The sequence below is a fragment of the Giraffa tippelskirchi genome, chromosome 4 (assembly GCF_054371585.1).
Source record: "Giraffa tippelskirchi isolate mGirTip1 chromosome 4, T2T-mGirTip1v1.2.pri, whole genome shotgun sequence".
In the NCBI taxonomy this organism is placed as follows: Eukaryota; Metazoa; Chordata; class Mammalia; order Artiodactyla; family Giraffidae; genus Giraffa; species Giraffa tippelskirchi.
In genome coordinates, this window is record NC_137278.1 from 172,177,368 (window position 1) to 172,195,760 (window position 18,393).

At 53.6% G+C, this 18,393-nt stretch overlaps 1 protein-coding gene across 2 annotated transcripts in view; it reads right to left on the reverse strand.

The window, feature by feature from the left end:
* The window catches only part of TMPRSS6 (transmembrane serine protease 6), a 49,926-nt gene that overhangs the window by 5,482 nt on the left and 26,051 nt on the right, over positions 1-18,393 (reverse strand). For both annotated transcript variants that reach the window (XM_081596385.1, XM_081596384.1), the window contains exons 6-12: positions 16,039-16,243; positions 13,172-13,308; positions 11,664-11,776; positions 11,258-11,367; positions 2,867-3,012; positions 2,388-2,486; positions 1,336-1,449 (exon numbers count right to left, since the gene is read on the reverse strand). In XM_081596385.1, coding sequence (XP_081452511.1) covers positions 1,336-1,449; positions 2,388-2,486; positions 2,867-3,012; positions 11,258-11,367; positions 11,664-11,776; positions 13,172-13,308; positions 16,039-16,243 — 924 coding nt within the window. The remainder of the gene's footprint in view (positions 1-1,335; positions 1,450-2,387; positions 2,487-2,866; positions 3,013-11,257; positions 11,368-11,663; positions 11,777-13,171; positions 13,309-16,038; positions 16,244-18,393) is intronic.

The following is an 18,393-nucleotide window of genomic DNA, read 5'->3' on the forward strand; positions in this document are numbered from 1 at the left end:
CTAGGGAAGAGGAAGCCTGAAAGAGGCCAGGAGATGACTGGGGAGGGGTCCCTTGATCACACTAAAGGGTCCCCTCAGGCTTCTTTTAGGGTCCTCTAGAGGCAAGCCCTATCCTCTCCCGACCCCTCGCTCCCCCAGACTGTTTTTTTGAGAGAAGGTGATATCTCCCCTCTCAGACCTGGGCTCCTGACTGTAGGGTCATGCGTTCCCCGGGTGTGGTACCTGAAGCCAGAACTGTGCCTCCACCTTGAGATGAGCGAGGCTCCCAAGAGCAAGGCTATGCCCCTCGCATCACACTACCTTGGCCTGGCAGCCCTCCAGGCCCCCACCCACCTAGACACCCACCTGCTCCTCACTGCCTTCACTGTGAAGAGCTTTCTGCCCCACCAGCCAGTCTTCACCTGGTCTCCTTTCCTCCTCTATTTAAGTTTTATTTTTCTTCAAGGCCCAGTTCAAAGCCTACCTTCTCTAGTTTTCCAAGCCTCATCTCCTCCTCACCCTCCAGTCTTCCTATACTATTAGACGTGATGTTCAGAGGCTTTGGCCCAGATAGAGTAACCCATAGTTTTTTAAATTTTAAATCAGATAATCCCCAGAGGACAGGGACTACTTCTCCGGTGCCTTTTATTTCAGTTTCCTTACTCTGCCTTGCATATCACTGGGTAGTCTGGAAGTAAAGGTTGGCTGGTCTGAGGGATGGATGGGTGGGTGGATGGATGGATAAAACAATGGAGACTCAGACAAGATATTGGGCAGACCAACAAATGTGTGGTTTGATGGTCTGATAAGAAGACTGACATGCAGCAATTTAGATGGACAAATGAGTGGATGTAAGTACCAATGGACAAACAAGTAGTTAGATCCCTGGATGGATGCATGCACACATGCATTCATGGATGCATGGATGGAGGATGGAACAACGGACATACAGTCAAGTAATTGGGTAAACAAATAAAACCAATAAATGAGTATATTGATGGCTTAGTGGACAGGGAGATAGGTTGTTGGACAGGCTGATGGATGAATCAGTGAGTGGATGTATGAATCAATGGACAGACAAATGGTTGGAGAGACCAGAAGATGGATGGACAGATGAATGGATGGATGGATGGAAGAATGGGTGGATGGGTAGATGGATGGATGAATAGATAGATGGATGGATGGAGAGATGGATGGGTAGACAGATGGACATATAGGCACACTTATAGATGGGCTAGTACGTATTTGGACAAGAGGGCAGAAACCTTTGTGGAAGAAGCATGGAGAAGGGCCAGACTGTCTGGCTGAGCCCATTCTTTGGTTTCCCTCTAGATACCTAGTCATACCCCGCCCTACCTTCCTGGCATTGCTCTTCATCACTCCCATTGAGACAGTCGGGCTGCAGGTCACAGACCCTGGACAGGGGGATGCACGTGCTGTCCTCTTGGCACTGGAATGTGGCTCTGCAAACTGTGAGGACACAGAGCAGGGACAAGTGGGAGGAAACCAGAGGCACCAGGCTGGGACTTTGCATCGCCTGGAGACCATGCATGGTATCGCAAGTTATGATCACAAATCTCTTTCTCAGCAACTTTACACCTGAGTCTAACAGCAACCCAGTGAGATACTCCATTTCACTGGTGGAAAAACGGAAACGAAGTGACTTGTCTGAGGTCACCTGGCTGAGTGAGAACTTGAAGCTAGATGTTCTAGTTCCAAATATGAGGTGCCTTCCCCAGCACGAAGGCAGGATCAGTCCAGAGGCAGGCTTCCCTCTACTTCCCTCCTACTTCCCTCCCCACATGTATAAGACATTGATGGGATGCAGGTTGCTGTGATGGTGACTCTAGGGGCCAGAAGCCAGGATTCAGAGGCAGAGTTATTATTCCAAGAGAATCCTGGCTTGGGACCGTCAGAAGCCCCTTCTGCCAGGGTTGGGTGGCAGTGAGCACAGCCCCAGGAAGAGTCAGCAGCTCCAGTCTGAACCCCTGCAGTGGAGGGTCCTGCTCAAAAGAGGCAGATACAGGGTCCTCTCTTCGGCCACCCTGGGCCTGACCGACCCTTCTTAACATCCTTCTCCCTCATAGTCCTGCTCTCCCTCGTCTGCTCTGTTCCTTCTCGGATGGCTGCCTGGGCAGAAGGCTAAGGGTGATAGCCTGGTGGTGAGAAGCCGTGAGCTGGGAAGCAGCACACCCGGGTCCCCATTTGTCTTTGCCACTGCCCCACGGGGTGACCTTGGAGAGGACACTTGCCCATCCTGCGCATCCACCCTGTCATCTCAACACAGCGAGGGAGTTTCCTGGATGCTGATAATGGGAGCTGCCCATTGGGGGATCTCGGAATGATAGGCTCAGCCCAGCAGCAAAGAGGTGGGGAGAGAGGAGGGACAGGGTGGGTGGGCTGCTCACCGCAGTTTCTCTCATCCAGGCCATTGGGGCAGTCCTTGACCCCATCGCAGGCGGGCACACAGAGTCCATTCACAGAGCAGAGGAACTCTCCAGGGCAGGCTGGATGGGGAGGGCACCATCAGGACACACATCATTACGAAAACACATGCAGACACACCACACCTGTGTGCTCACATGTGTACCCATGTGCCTGTGTACACAGTCCATGTGGACATACATGTCCGGGCACATGCACACAGCACACACTCGGGTATGTGTGAGTGTATATACCTCGTAAACACCTGTGAGTGCCTTGCAGATGTGGGCACACGTAAAGCTGCCTATGTTCATGCACACATGTGGGTACATGAGTGAACACACACACACACACAACACTCCTTTAGACCAACCTCTTGGTGCTTCCAGGGAGGGCTAAGAAGCACGGAGAAGCTGCAGGGGCTTTGGGGTCCCCCCCCACTCCCCAACCTGCCCATACTCACGATCTGATTGGTTGTACAAGCTGTAGTGCACCTGCACACCGGGCCCGGTGAGGGAGATCTGGGATGTGAAGTTGATGGTGATGCCAGCGCTGGCCACAACAGGGATCCTCTCGGCATAGGGCTGCAGGGTGCGCAGGCCACACAGCCTAGGAGGGTGGGGCCAGAGACAGACTGAGGGCCACACGGGCGGGCTGGTCCAAGGGACGGGACAGCCTGGGTCCTGGTGCACAGACAGAGCAAGGACAGGGCAGCTGGGGAAGATAGGGGAGCTGCACCCCGGCCCCACCCACACCTCCTCTGTCTTGGTTTCTCCCCTGGGTGACCGCTCACCCCCAGAGTCATCTAGAAAGCAGCCTAGCAGTGTCATTTCCCTGCTCAGAAGCCTTTGATGCCTCCCCATTGCCGGCAGGATAAAATTTATCCTCTGGATTCTAGTCCCAGTCACCTAGGAGCTGTGAGATTCTAGCAGGTCAGAGTCCTTCTCTGAACCTCACTTTCCTCACTTGTAAAACAAGGGAAATTCTCATCTCTGTTGACCTGACAAAAGCCTCCAATGTGTCAGTGGAGGAAAATTCCTTGACTGGTCTACTCTCCATAGGCGAGAAGGGATGTTCCTACTGTACTCAGTCAGAGTGGGGCAAGAAGACAGCCGTGCTCTCCATTCAAGCCTGTGCCTCTCACTGAGAAGTCTCCACAGCTCTGGGGGCTTCCCTGTGGCTCTCTGGACATCAGGGAGGCACCAGTGCTGCTCCAGGACCAACAGGTGATGGGCAGCACCTTCTCAACCATGACCACACCCAGGTGGGACCATCCCCCAATCATGGGAGCACATTCATATCCCTGCTGGCCCCCCTCCCGCCCTCACAGATGATGCTTTTGTTCCCACAGAGCAGGTGGGGACCTCCATGGAAAGGTGGAATCCCACCCCTGGGGGAGCAGGTAGGAATCCTCTTAACTCCAGGGCAGGGGGCATGGGGGCTCTTCCCAGACCGCACTGGTCCCAGCTCGCCTCACAGAGCAAGTGGACATGCTTTCACGAAAGGTGCAGCCACGCCCCCAGAGTGGCAGGACCTGCTGCAGAGAGCAACCTGGGGTACCCTGCCTTCCCAGGCGGGACACCCTCGCGGAACAGATGGGTCAGCCCCATCAGATCATAGGAATGCCCGCCCCCATTGGGAATGCCTTTACAGATGAAACACCCAGAATACAGGTGGAAAAGTCTTCAGGGAGAGGTGAAAATGCCCCTAGCAGAGAAGGTAGGAGGAAGTCAGGAGAGCAAGTGAGAGTGCCCCAAAGCATGATGGGAACATCTCACAGCAGATGCAGCAGCCCACACTGCAGGTCTCCTAATTCCCAGGGGTCAGAGGCTTCCTCATAACTCCTAGAACATGGCAAGCACTTACTGGTTCAGTAATAGTTGGAGGCCTCATTGCATGGGGATTTTGAGGTCACAGCAGCTCCACCCTGTAAGCAGGAATTGTTCTCATCCTGTTTTCCAGATGAGGATCAGCAAGGGAAATGCCAAGGTAGGCAAGAATCCAGCCTCCTCAGGATCCAGAAGGCCCCACCTGGCCTGCTCTATGGGAAGGTGGGCAACCTGACCCTCATGCCACATGAGCTCCAGAGGCTGAGCCCTCATGTCCCCTATGGCCCCCCTCAGACCTGACTACATTGTCTGGCTGTAGGACCCATATTCTTGCCCCTATGCCAGTGAACAGCTCTCAAAATGTGGTCTGGGGACCCTTGGAGGTTCAAAGAGAAAACTATTTTTATAATAATTCTCAGGTATCATTTGTCTTTTTCACTCTCATTCTCCCACAAGGATACAGTAGAATTTTCCAGAGACTATGTAAGGATGTGTGTGTGTGTTCAGTCACTCAGTCGTGTCCGACTCTCTGCGACCCCATGGACTGAAGCCCACCAGGCTCCTCCACTCATGGGATTCTCCAGGCAAGAATACTGGAGTGGGTAGCCATTCCCTTCTCCAAGGGATCTTCCTGACCCAGCGATCAAACCTTGGTCTCTTGCATTGCAGGTGGATTCCTTACTGTCTGAGACACCAGGGAAGCCCCCATGTAAGAATCGAGTAGAATTTTCCAGAGACTACGGGATATGTGATACAGCAACCCACTGAACGAAGAAGCAGGTGTGGGGATTCAGTCCTGGTCTATTAATTCAGTTGCTAAAGAAAGTTGCAAAAACATAAAACGAGGATATTTTTCTTCACCAAATGTTTTTAGTTTTGGAAAATATAATTTGTTTTCTTTATGCTAAAATGTAATGGGTTTCTTATTTTAAATGAATTGATAAATATGTTTAAGTGTTTTAAGTTTTCATTTCTACTACTGTACATATAGATTACAAATATAGTTTTTATATGAGGCATATAACTCTCTGGGTTGCTCAATAATTTTTAAAAGAGTGTAGAGGATTCTGAGATGGAAATTTTTGAGAACCAGGGCAGTACAGCCCAGGGGGACCAGAGAGGGATGAGGTGCCACCAGGGGGCGTCCCGAGCAAACCTGGTCCTTATCCTTTCAAAGCTAAGGAAACAAGGCGGGGATGGTGGTGGGGATCGTCTATTTGTTTTTAAAGTATTTTAGTAAAAGTTATAAAGGATTAGTATCCCCAGGGACTTGTCCGGTGGAGTGGACAGGGAATCTTGGGGTTGGGAAATACTGAGCAGGGGGAAATGAGAAATCAAGGGCATCCTGAACATACTTAAGTTTCAGGGGCCTGGGGCATTGTCCCCACACACTCACCGTGGACAGGGATGGAACCAGAGCTGGGTTGGAGTGGAGGGGAACGTTTTAAGAATCTGAGGACTGCGTGGTTGCCGTGGCCAGAGGCTCTAAGGACATTTTGGGGCAAGGCTCTTCATTAGTAGACGCGAACAAAAGAATTGAAGGCAGAGGCTGAAATCTGGCGACGCAGGCTAAATTACTCACTCGAAAGAGGATCTATTTAGCCTATGCAGTGTTAAAAAACCTTTTAAAAAAATGCATGTGCCAGCTAATTTCATATAACGGTCTAGATACTTGCTTCTGAAAAATACACCCCAGAAACATTGGCTGGAAGTAATCAGAGGCTGCCGGAATTAGCCAGGGCAGGTATAGTCCAGCTAACCAGGCTCCTCCCTCCCTTGCTCCCTCTCCACCACGCAGCCCGGTTTATGGAACTACGCACTGGCTTGGCCTCTTTGTACATTTTCCTGTCTGGTTCTTACTGCAGTGCCTTCTGGGAGAGGGTTTAAACCCCCTGACTCTCCAATCCCTCCGCATCCATCAAATGCTGCCCCCACCCCCATACACTCTCTCCAAGGAGTGCCAAAAGTCTGAAGACTGTGGAGCCCACCTCTCATCTCAGCTACAAAGTGCTCGGGGTCTGAAGGCACCATTTTTTGCCCTCTTGCCTGCTTTGCTTTCTCCCTTCTCTGAATGTGGGGAATTTTGCTTCTCGCCTCACATAGACAGTAAGCAGAGATCCGGTTAACCTTGCATATCAGCATCTCTAGCTGAACTCTGGGAGTTCAAGAAAGATTGTATGGTGGATGGATAGAAGAGTGGGTAGATGGAAAGAAGGAAGGGTGGGTTGATGTATTGATGGATGGATGAATGGATGGAAGGAAGGAAGGACTGATGGACAGATGAAGGATTAAAGGTGGATGAATGGATAGACGGATGGATATACACACACAGATATTCCCTTCCCTCAAGACAGGCTAAATGGGAAAGAGAGTCAGAGAAGGCGAGCACTGAAAAAGGGAGATCAGCAGTGTCTCACGTGGCTAGAGCACTGGACCTGAAGCTGCAGAGCTGAGGCTGAGGCTGGGCTTTGCCACGTGAACCAGCTGTGTGACCTTGGGCATCTCGCTCAACCTCAGCAAGCTGCAGTTTCCATGTCTGTAATAAGACAGGATGGTAGCTCCCCATAGGATGTTTTATGGCATGAATGAGAAAGGATTTCTTTGAAAACTAGCTGCTGATGTCGTCGGGCTGTGAGCTCACTGAGGACAGTAGTTCCTCCTTCCACATCGCCAGCCCCCAGCAGTGCCCAGGGAACCTCTGGGGCCACCCAGGAGCTCTGGAGACCAGAAGGGCTACCCCATAGCTAGGACCAGCCTGAGAGGCTCCAGCAGGCTTAAGGAGCCAGTGACTCTGCCTGTCACCATCGGCGAAGTGGAAATGGTTGGGCAGATCACAAGAAAAGTGACATCACAGGGGAGGAAGCTGGCAGGAGGCAGGTTCCCGGAAAGGGGGAAGCCTGTGCCGTATTGACACCCTGTCAGAGTGAATTCTGTGAAACCCAGCCGCTGCTGGCCGGATCTCACGAGGTCAGCTCTCTCCCCCGCCTCCAGGCCACTCAAAGGGCATGAGGCCTCAGCCAGGGAGAAAATGGGGAGGAAACAAGGAGGTGGGGGGAAGGCAGAAAGGGCTCAGAGGAGGAAGGTGATATGCCCAAGGATGCCTCGCCAATGGAGGGAGCCCAGCCAGCCTCTCCTTATCACTGTGCTGGCACTGAGGGGTAAGACCCCCTCTCCCCAACCTACCCTCTGTCGCTCCTCGTCAATGGCCATTCTGTGCATCCCCCTCCCTACAAATCCTGTGCCTGGAAATCTACACCCTTCCCCAGACCTCTCGTGTCTCTGCCACCCACACAAGCAGATTTTCCAACAAATGCTTATTCAAAGAATTTCCCAGCAACTACATGGGCTGATGGTTATCAAAAAAGATCAGAACTAGAGGAAACGATTTGCCCAGCGCTTGCAATCTGGAGGTACACCTCTGCCTCCCCTTTTGCACTCAGACGCAGGCAGGAGCCTCAGGGCAGGGGGCCACGAGTCTCTCCCAGGGACCCTGACCCTTACAAAGGTCTGCGAAGACAGAGATGGGACTTCCCAGGTGGCTCTCAGATGTGGTGAGAGACACAGCAGTGGTCAGTCCCCTCAGCAGGGTGCCTTGGCCATGGGAGGGAACAGCTGACACGGCTACCCCAAGGCTCTGAGGGAAGACTGCACACGTGTGAGTGTGCATACTCTCACAGACACATGCTCACAGGCCCTCACGCCCTCATGCATGCTCTGGATCTTACCGCTCAACTCTGGTTTCTCTAGTTATGAGCTGAGTGATTTTGTGGGAACGCTTTTGCCTCTCTGTGCCTCGGCCCCTCACAGGTCTATGAAGGCAGCGTGGGGCCGTTTCCCTTGCCAGGTTGCTGAGGATGAAAGAAATGGCACCCGAGCTCAGGGCCTGCCTGGCACAGAGTCAGGAGCCAGTTCTGAACGCATGGTTGGTGCCCTCCTGAACTGGGTCTTTATCCCAGCCTGCAGGTGCCAGCATCCTCTACCCATCATTTCAGTTACTCTTCCCTGGATGGGAGGTCTGCTTCATGCCCATTTTTTAGATGGGTTACTTGAGGCTGAGAAAGGTGAGTCCTTGCCAAATAGAAGGAGAGGAACCAGGACTTGAACCCTGCTTTCTTGTTTCAACAGCTAAACTCTTTCTACCTCTCCAGCCCAACTTGGAATGACATTTCATTAGGAACTAATAAACACAACTTACTGGGAGACATCTTTCTGATGGGTAAATAATAAAAAGTTAGGGCCTTGGGCTGGCCTAACCCCCTTGTTTTATAGATGAGGAACAGGATGTACCCAGAGTTACATGTAAAACCAAGTGGACAGGCTCCCCTGAACACATCTTTATTACTCCAGCCTCCGCTCTGTCTCTCCTCATCAACGGCCAAGGTGGGAGAGGCTTCAGAAGAGAGAGGGGGGTGGGAGCACCAGGCCCTGTGGGGCTTCACCTCCCCACCCCACCCGCCACCCAGCTACACCCGGGTCCCTTGCCACCACTTCAAGACAAAGAGACAAGGACAAGAGGCCAGGGACTTCCCTGGTGGTCCAGTGGTTAAGAACCTCCCTTCCAATGGAGGGGATGTGGGTTTGATCCCTGATCAAGGAACTAAGATCCCACATGCCACAACAAGAGAAGCCAGCATGCCACAACTAGAGAAAGTCACAACGAAGACCCAGCACAGCCAAAAAATAAAAGGACAAGTCCTTAGTCCTCCCTTGGCCTCAGTTTTCCCACCTGTACAATGGGTAAAGATAGGGTTCAACCAGCCCAGCCCACTTTTCTGTAGCTCAATGGTGCTTTGAGACACTGGGGAGGGTGAGACTCCTCCAATTCTGGTAGATTCTGTCATAGTGCCTGAAATGTCACCACTGCAGCATCATTCCTTTTGATGAAGACTCTGCCCATCTATGGTCCACTCTTGAAACCCAAGGGCAGCTCATGAAGTCCTAGCACCTAGTGCCCCCACCTCTGCCCAACCCTCCTGGCTGGGTCAGGGAGGCAGGAAGGAGGCCCTCTGGGGGAGCACAGTGTGGACCACTGTGTGTCCTGCTGTTCCCATGGTGTGCATGGGAGAGGGGCCCTGACTCTGGACCCATCTGGGTACCATTTAATCCCACTGAGCCTTGACTCCTTTCTCTGGGAAATGGAATGATGATACTGCTGACATCACAGGCTGTCAGGCCAGTGAACTGATGCCCTGTGCTGAACACTAAGCAGGTGGAATGGGGCACCTGATGCCAGGGCCCACCTCCCAGCCCATGGAATAGCATTGGGGGTGGGAGGTACGTGAAGGAGCATCAGACCCAGGGCTCTTCTGTCTTCCTAGCTCCTCTTTGAGATATCAGATTCACCTCTAGAGTTGAGAAGGCAACAGGAAAAGACATCAACCTCATTCGGAGAACCATGAATCTAGGACCACTCTCAAGGTCACTCTGTGGACTCTTGATGCTAGGTGGGGGGCGAGCTCAGCCATGCTCAATCTGGGCGGCCCCAAGCCAATGGGGAGGGGCCCTGAGGGAGCTCCATGAAGGATCAAGGCAGTCATGCCCAGAAATGCCACCCACGTGCTGGGACCCATAGGACAAGATGCCTTCTGCTCTCCAAAAAGCATAGAGCCAGAGTCACACCACTTGACATCATCCCCAAATAGCACAGGCCCAAACTCCCATCCTCGGCATGTCTTCTTTCCCTTTTAATCACAGTCCCTGATAGTTTCCCAAATCCCTGGAAAGGATGGTGACGAGTAAATGAATGTAGTCAATCCCTGAAAACCCAAGCGTGGGTGAACATGAACATGAACCCCATAATCCAAGAATTCCAGAGTCCCAGAACTTTCCAATTTTAATGTGTTGGAATCTTTGATACTGAAAATCCATGAAACCAAGAGATCAGGAACCTTGCATATTAGAATCCCAGCCTCTCATAAACCCCTAGGATCTCAGGGTTGGAAGGAAGAGCAGAGGGCCAACCTGTGATGAGATATAGAATCTTCTCTTCAGCATTCTTGGACCCTAGGTGGGGAGGGGGCTCCCTGTTCTACGAGGCTACTTTGAGATCCCTTCTCTCTCCCCAGGCCTCTGCCCTACCCCTGCAACAATGGTGGATGGCAGGGTGTTCTTCTGCTGCCCTCCATGCCTCCTACTCCCCTCCATCCTCACCTCCCTTCCGGTTACGACCTGTGCCTGAGCCATCCTCTCCCTCTATGGGATGCCCCTGCACAGTATTTAGACACAGAGCCCCTCCCATTGTACACATCCTCTCCGTGAATGCCCCAGTTCTCTGTCTCTCTCCAGACCAGGGGAAGCTCATCTGCAATGTCTCCATTCCCCACCTCCCCACCCACCCTACTCCTTTGCGACCACCATGACCACCTGTGGCCCTCAGGGGGCCAGCCCCCCTCATCCTACTGATCAAACTGCATTCACGCTGACCAGAAGATGGCCTGCCTCTGTTGCGTCCTGCCCACCTTTCCAAAGGACTCAATTCTTCCTCAGGAACTCTGTCACCAGGGGGCCAAGGGTAGGACAGAGAGCAGGACTGGCATCCCACAAGGGATGCAGGTGACTCAGGGTGGCCTCGGGGAGTGGTCAGCTTAGCAGAAGAGGCATGGACTCTGGCTAAGCAGTGTTGAGGCCCAGAAGCTGCTTTATTTTGACCAACAATGGGGGGCAGGATAAGGGATGGCACTGGAGTGGGTTTTGGAAAGGTGTCCCAGCACCGCTGAGTCCTATGCCTCTGCATCACTTCATTTAAGGATTCTGGGTTCCAGGCAGTGGGGCGACAGGACCTACACCAATGAAACCATTTCACTCTGACTAGGATCGACATCCAAGGTGACTGATGACAAATGTGTGTCTGAGACCTCTGAGTGGCAGGAGGTGAGGCTGGGGCTGGAGGTGGACAGGGACTGGGTCAAGGGTAAGGCAACAGGCCTGACCAACCCCACCTCTGCTCTCTTCCTCTGAGATTCCATACTTGAGCTCCCAAAGGAGGTTACTTGCAGAGAAAGGGACGGGGTTCAGGGGGTGGGTACCTTCTGTTTTGGATGGTCCACTGGCCCTGGGTGCATGGCATGTCATATTTCTGCCTCCGCAATGCATAGGCATCAAACCAGAGGGCCAAGCCATAGTCCAGAGAGGGCACCTAGGACAGAGGAGCTGGTCACTAGGTGGCCCGTGGGCTGTGGCCGGGCTGATGGCCCCATTTCCCAGGATCACAAAGCAGGAAGGAGGCCTGCCAACATAGAGTGCTGGCTGGGGCTGAGGTCTATCAGTCACTCAACAATCAAGTGTCGCCATGGCCAAGGGAACCATCCCATCCACCCCAGAGGGACTAGTACCCAGGGGGCAGCCTGGGTCAGAGGCAGGACTGTGCTCCCCTCCCAGCTGGGGTCCCCAGAGGTCTATAGGGTGCTGTGGGCAGAGGGTAGGTGGGCTCACCGTCAAGTGCCAGGAGCAGTGGGTGCTGGGTGAGTAGTAGCTGGGGAAGTACGGTGTGCTGAGGACGCCCTGCGGCTCCAGCCGGCCCTCCAGGGTCAGGTTCACTTCGCAGGCTGGGCCCAGAGAACGGAAGTTACAGAGGGTTCCTCAGCCCCGCCCCACTGCACCTGCCAGCAGGTGGGGGGCAGCTGAAACCCCATCACCCTGACTGCCACCAAACAGTACAGCTTAAAGACTGAGTGTGAATGCATGAACTCGAGCCTCAGTTTCCCCCTTTGTGAAATGGGGACAATAAAAGTACATACTTCATACGGTAGCTGAGCTGATTACACAGACATGGCATGTAGTAAGTGCTCAAGAAATGTTCACTATTGATATCAGCTGTGCAGCCCTTGACCGTTTACTGGACATGTTCACTGCTGTGCCAGCCTCTCGGTTACAGGGACCCGGGAGAAAGAACAGTTCCCCTTTTCAAAGATGATGAGGTTCAGAGAAGAGGAGCAACTTGGATGAGGTCACACAGTGAGAGGGCGAGTGATGGGGAGCAGCTGTGTCCCCAGCTGCCCCAACACCTTCCATGGAGCCAGGTCCCTAAAGCCCTCCTGCCCCTCTCCATAGAGCTATATCAGAGACACCCATGAGAATGGGCCAACTCTTGCACTTCTTCAACCCCAGGGACTCCCAGAGGGCCACCTGTGGATCTGGGTGACCAACAGGAGACCAGTGGGGTAGAACCAGGGGAGGGAGGGGGAAGTGGGTGAGGAGATTGAGACTGAGGAAGAGAAAGGGGGCAGGCTATGTGTCCTCGGTGTAACCCTCCCTCCACAGAGCCCAGAAATGTCAAGTTTTGCTTTGTCTGCCCAGAGGCGGCTGATCCATGATAATTGATGGTGATGATGTCAGTCAGCAGGTGTGAAGGGTGGGGCCTACTCTTCTTGAGAGAGGGGGTGGCGGAGGGGGATTCGGAAGCAGGAGAGAGTGGGGAAGGCTCAGAGGGGCAGCCCGGGGACCCTTTCCCATGAATCATCCACCTCTGAACACCCCTCCCCTGCCGTCTCTAGGGACAAATGTGCTGACCTTTAGTGTGAGAGGGTTGTCTGGGGGACCCCACTCTTCATACTCAGCCAGGGTGCGCACAGAGGGAGGAGGGGCAGGGGAGGGGACCGGGAGAGGAGACAGCCAAGACGAGGGAGAGAAGAGAGAGGAGGGAGGACAGACACAAGTTGTCTGCAAGAGGCCAGGAGAGAGGATGAGGTGAGGAGGAGGGAGGAAGGTCGGTGGGCGGGGGAGGGGGTGATGGAGCATTTGGGGGAAATGGCGTCAGAACAGAGAGAGATAAAGGGAGTCAGAGGAGTGGGTGTGAGTTTGGAGAGCAGATATGCTTCCAGAACCTTCCCTTCCCCATCCCATCTCCAACCAGAGCAAAGAAGGGGAAGGCAAGCCCAAGGAGCACCCCTGGCTTCTGCCACTGAGCCCCTCTCCTCCCCGAGGGACCCCTGACGCCTCACCCTGGAAGGTCACAGGCTGCACGGAGAGCATGAAGGGGTCGTAGTAGCTGTGAAGGCCCTTCTTCCAGACCACCGCCATGATGGCGCCTGAGGCTAGGACCTCCACCACAGGCTCCTGGCGACTGCAGCCATACACCCTGGTGGGACAGAGAAAGGTGACAAGGAGGGGCGGGGCCTGGGAAGGACATCTGGGAGGGCTGTGGGCTGCCCAGAGGAACAGATGAGGAGGGACTGGGAGCCTGTATATCTGAGTCTACGGCCAGGCTGCTGTGTGTCCTCAGGCAGGTGTCTGACCCTCTCTGGCCAGGGGGCTGACTGGAGGCCCTATAAGGGTCAGACCAGCTCCTCAGGGGAGAGACGACAAGGGGTTTCCCAGACTTCTGGAGCTTACAATTCCACTGTGACTGCTGACTCCTGTCCCACAGCACCCCTCCAGCCCCCTCAGGATCCCTGTGACCCCTGAGTGCCCAGACTATGCCCTGCAAGGAGACCAGACTGGCACCTATGGGGGCCATGCCCTCTGGCTGACCATACCTAACTCCTGGCTCTCCTGGCTGGAACAGAGAGAAGACAAGTGTACAATCTGGTGATCCCCCGGGTACCCCAGGACTCTACCCAGAGCTTGGTTTGGGGGAGGCACAGGAGAAATAACCATATCTTAGAATTCTAGACTCAGAGGAGTGTCAATCATGATCAAGTTCTTCCGAGATTGTCAAGGTTAACTGCAAGGTTAACTGAGGCTCATGAACCTGCCAAGACCCCTCTCTGGGTCCACAGCACAGCCAGACCCGTACTGGGCACTGCCTGTGATAGCGGCTGGCACTCCCACAATGTCTGTGCTCCTGTTCAACCCATTTCAGGGTAGGGTGCTCCCGGCTTCCCCCTCCCTCACTCTTGGCCAGCCTCTGCCAAACTTCCTCTTGACCCTGAATTCTCTGGAGCCATGCTCATCAGTAGACCAATTCCTAGGAAACTAGTAACCCTGCCTCCCCTGGAGGGAGTGTGCTGGAATCCAGCAGGGAGGTACTGCCTGCCTGCCCTGTGCCAGCTCTGAACCTGACTGGTGTGAGTAGACGGCAATGGGGGGGACTGCAGGCACCCAGGCAAATGAGAGAAACCCAAGCATAGCCTCAGAAGCACCATCCACACCAGCCCTGGGAACCCTGAAGCTGGCAAAGGAAGAGTGAGCAATCCCAGAAATTTCCCCAGGAGAGTCTTGGTGCCCCAGGGTCCTGGAAGGGTCCTTTCCCCTGGCCTCAGCTCGCCCAGGAAGTGCTCACCCCTCCCTGGTCCTCCTGCTTTGACCATTGCCAGCTTGTTCTCACTGCTGGGCCCACCCTCCCCACCCTCCTACACCACGCCCTCCCTGCCTCCACTACTCCTCTCCTTCAGGAGGTGGGAGATAAAATATAAGAGGTTGCCTTTAATCCTCACTTGTAATATTAAGGATTTCTTTTCTTTTATTTACTTAAGCAGCTGAGCCCTTGTTGTAACTAAAACAAGGTGAAGGTTGATGGAGACCTCACCAGCTCCCCCTACCACCCTATGCCCCTCGTTCTGTATTCCCACCACCACTAAAGTACCCCTCTCATGGTATGGGGTGCAAGTCTGAGGACCCCCCAGTCCTGTCTGATCCATCATTTTACACCTTCTCTGAGTGCCTGAGACAGCAGTCAGATCCCCTCTCCAGCAGCAGGCTGAAAGGGGCACTTGGAGAAGCCCCAGGGAAAGCCCTGAAGTGTCCCCACCCTCATCAGGCCTGGAAATCAGCTGGTGTCTGGCTTCTTTGCTTCCCAGAGCCCTCCAGGAACCCAGCCTACGCACTCCCCAGACTGCGGTCAGCGCATGGCAGTGGGTGGGGCCACAGATGAGAAGGCAGCCTCAGAGCCTGGAGAATCAGAGAGGCACTGGGGGAGAGGGCCGGGGAGAACCTCACTCAGCTCACCCTGCAGGACTGCCCTGGACCTGAGCATGCAGGTCCCATCCCCATCGGGCTTGGAAGCTCGCGCCCAAGCAGGACAGTGAAGGCAGCAGCCCGGTGCCTCAGAGTCTCCCCCAACCTCCTGTAGTCCCCTGCCCCACCCCCACCTTGTGGGGAGGTGACCAGGCTCCTGGAGGCCAATGCTATTTCCAGCCCCTTCGTGGTCTCCCCATGGCCCACTACTTGCCTGTCTTCTGCATTCCACATCTTATCCTAAAGTTCTTCTCTTCTGCTCAAGAACTTTCCATTAGTTCCCCACTTACCAAGTATTAAAGATCAGATTATCCCTTGCATTCCATGCCCTTTGTGACCTAGCCCCAGCTAGACTGTATATAATAATAAGTAATAATGGCTAGCAGCTGCTGGAGGTTTAATGGATACATCGAATGTATGGTAATAATGGACAGCATTACTGTGTGTAAAGATCTGGGCCCAGATCTGATTAAAATCCTCTCAATAACCCTGCAAAGTAGGAATGGTTGTGTACCCATTTTACAGGTGAGCAAACTGAGGTTCAGAAAGGCAATGTAACTTGCCTTAGCGCACACAGCTAGGAGGCAGTAGCATAGGGTTAGAAGTCGGGGACTGCCAGCCTTCAGAGCATTCTTACAAGATCATGTCACCTCTCGGAGCTGACTTAGAGATCATCTAGTACAACTGCTTTGTTACAGATGGGGAAACAGGCTAGGGGAGGGGAAGGGGGTTGCCCAAAGTACACAAGCACTTCCACTCTTCTCTCACCATCTCCCTCTGGCCTCACTGTCTCCCAGATGCCAAATACAGGGCCCAGGGTCACCCAGCCCATTGTCTCAGAGCACTGGGTGTGGTTTTGACCTCACCATCACCCCCTTCCCAACCTTCCCCCACCGCTTTCCAAGGGACTCACGAGGTGATGAGCCTTCTCTCCAGAGGCCCCGCCACATCATACATGGCCAGCCGGTCCCGGCAGTCAGCCAGCTTCCATTCGAGCCGGAGTTTGAGCATGAGATCCTGGGGGCCCTGAAGGTGCCACAGGCAGCTGGAGGCCAGGGTGTCGGGCCCCTTCAGCCGGACGACCTGGCCCTGGCCCACGTAGCTGTAGCGGTAGCAGCCTGGAGTGGGGAGAGGGACAGGCCCCCTGACCCCTGTTAGCTGGGAGAAGGGACCTGGTGGGGGGGCAGCCCCACCAGGTCTGCCCCCGCCCTGGCAGGGGTGGGGTGGGGAAGAGCGGCTGGATGGGGGTCAGCCTGGAGGCCCTCTGTCCCAGCTTCCTGTTTCCCCACTGCTTCCATCTCCAGCCTCCTCATCCACACATACATTCATTGGTTCATTCTTTCGTTCCCTTCAAGCTCACTGAGCTCACCAGACCAGGTGAATGCTAGAGAAAGGTTTGGTCAACTGCCAGGGAGTAATGAGAACAGTAGGGAAATATATAGACACTGGGGGGGAATATCTCGGAAGTGAGGGCTCTCAGGGAAGTCTGGTGGGGGGGTGGGTGTCACAGAGTGAGCAAAGGGCTGCAGGCTAGGGTGGGCCGGGGACTTGGAGGCAGGAAGGCAAGCTGGAGGAGGGAGGCAGGGCCCCCCTCATGCCCAAGAGAGAAGCCATTTGGTCCTGAGGCCATGAGAGCCATGGAAGGTTAGGTAAGGCTGGGACACGATCGGGCTTGGGTCACAGACTCCTCTGGCTGCTGAGCGCAATGCCGAGGAGACCAGGAGACCAGCAGGATGGCCAAGCAATAAGGGGAGCAGGCTCAGGGCTGCATTTCAGATGGAGAGAAGGGAGTGTTTTCCAGTGGAGCTGGGAGGTAGCCAGGTAGAGGAAGTCAGCTCAAGCTTGAGATCATCAAACAGCACGAATGAAACAGATTACACTTAGGAAGCATTTTGATACATGCCTAGAGTGCCATACACTCACCATCTCATTCAATAGCTCCATGAAATAGTTTCTTTTTTTTTTCTTTTTCTTTTTAAATAAATTTATTTATTTTAGTTGGAGGCTAATTACTTTACAATATTGTAGTGGTTTTTGCCATACATTGACATGAATCAGCCATGGGTTTACATGTGTTCCCCATCCTGAACCCCCCTCCCACCTCCCTCCCCATCCCATCCCTCTGGGTCATCCCATCGAAATAGTTTTTATTATTGTCCCCATTTTACAGACCTGGGCCAGGCAGATCCAGGTTCACGTAATCTCCACCTAATCTTTCTTGGGCCTCAGTTTTTTCCTCTATAGAATGGAGGCATTGATGATCCTTGCTAGATTGTCACAAAGCTTAAGGAGGGTGCATGTTTGAACACTCAGCATAGTGCCTTGCACAAGCATGCATGCTCAGTTGCTTCAGTTGTGTCCAACTCTTTGGGACCCCATGGACTGTGGCCCACCAGACTCCTCTGTCCAAGGAATTCTCCAGGCAAGAATACTGGAGTGGGTTACCATTTCCTTCTCCAGAGAATCTTCCTGACCCAGGGATCAAACCCAGGTCTTCTGCATTGCAGGCAGATTCTTTACCACCGAGCCACCTGGGAAGCCTTGCATATAGCAGGTGCTCAATACATGTAGTGACTGTCCTTCTTTAGGTAGATGTGGGGGAAAGGGAGAAGGTAGAGCTGGGAAGAAACTCCTATGACGTCTCACCCTTTAGTTGGTCACACTTGAGGCTCAGATGTAACCTGTCCCACTGGCTGCCCTTGCTCCACACCTCCTTCTCCATCAGACCTGTCTGCATCCACACCCTCACTGTGCTTCCTCTCTTGCGGTTCTCCATGAGCTTTGAATGCAGTGCTAGACCTTGCACAGCAGTATCACCTATACCATTCATTCATTCATCATAGTTGTTGGGCACCTACAATGTGCTTGATTTAGGCTCCAAGGACCAGCAGTGAACCTGGGCCATAAGTATGTCATTTAAACCTCACCTTGCGCTATGAAGAAGGGAGGATGCATACTCTGCCAGGAAGCAGAAGGGATGGGGGAGCAAGCCCCGGATGTGGGAGGCAGCCTGATGTGCAGGGAGTTCACACTCTGTATGATTGTCCTGGCACCACCTCTCATCTGCTGTGTGACTCTGTATCAGTTGTTCAGCCACTCTGAGTTCTGTCAAATGGACATAATGCTAATCCCTGTCCCACCTCCTTCTCTGCGTGGTTCTGAGGACCAGGAAGGGTATAGAGATGAAGGAACAGGCTTTGCTCTGACTGCTGCCACTTGCTCAGCTCCCTCCTCCTGACCCCTGGCCATCTTGACCCCAGCTGTGGAG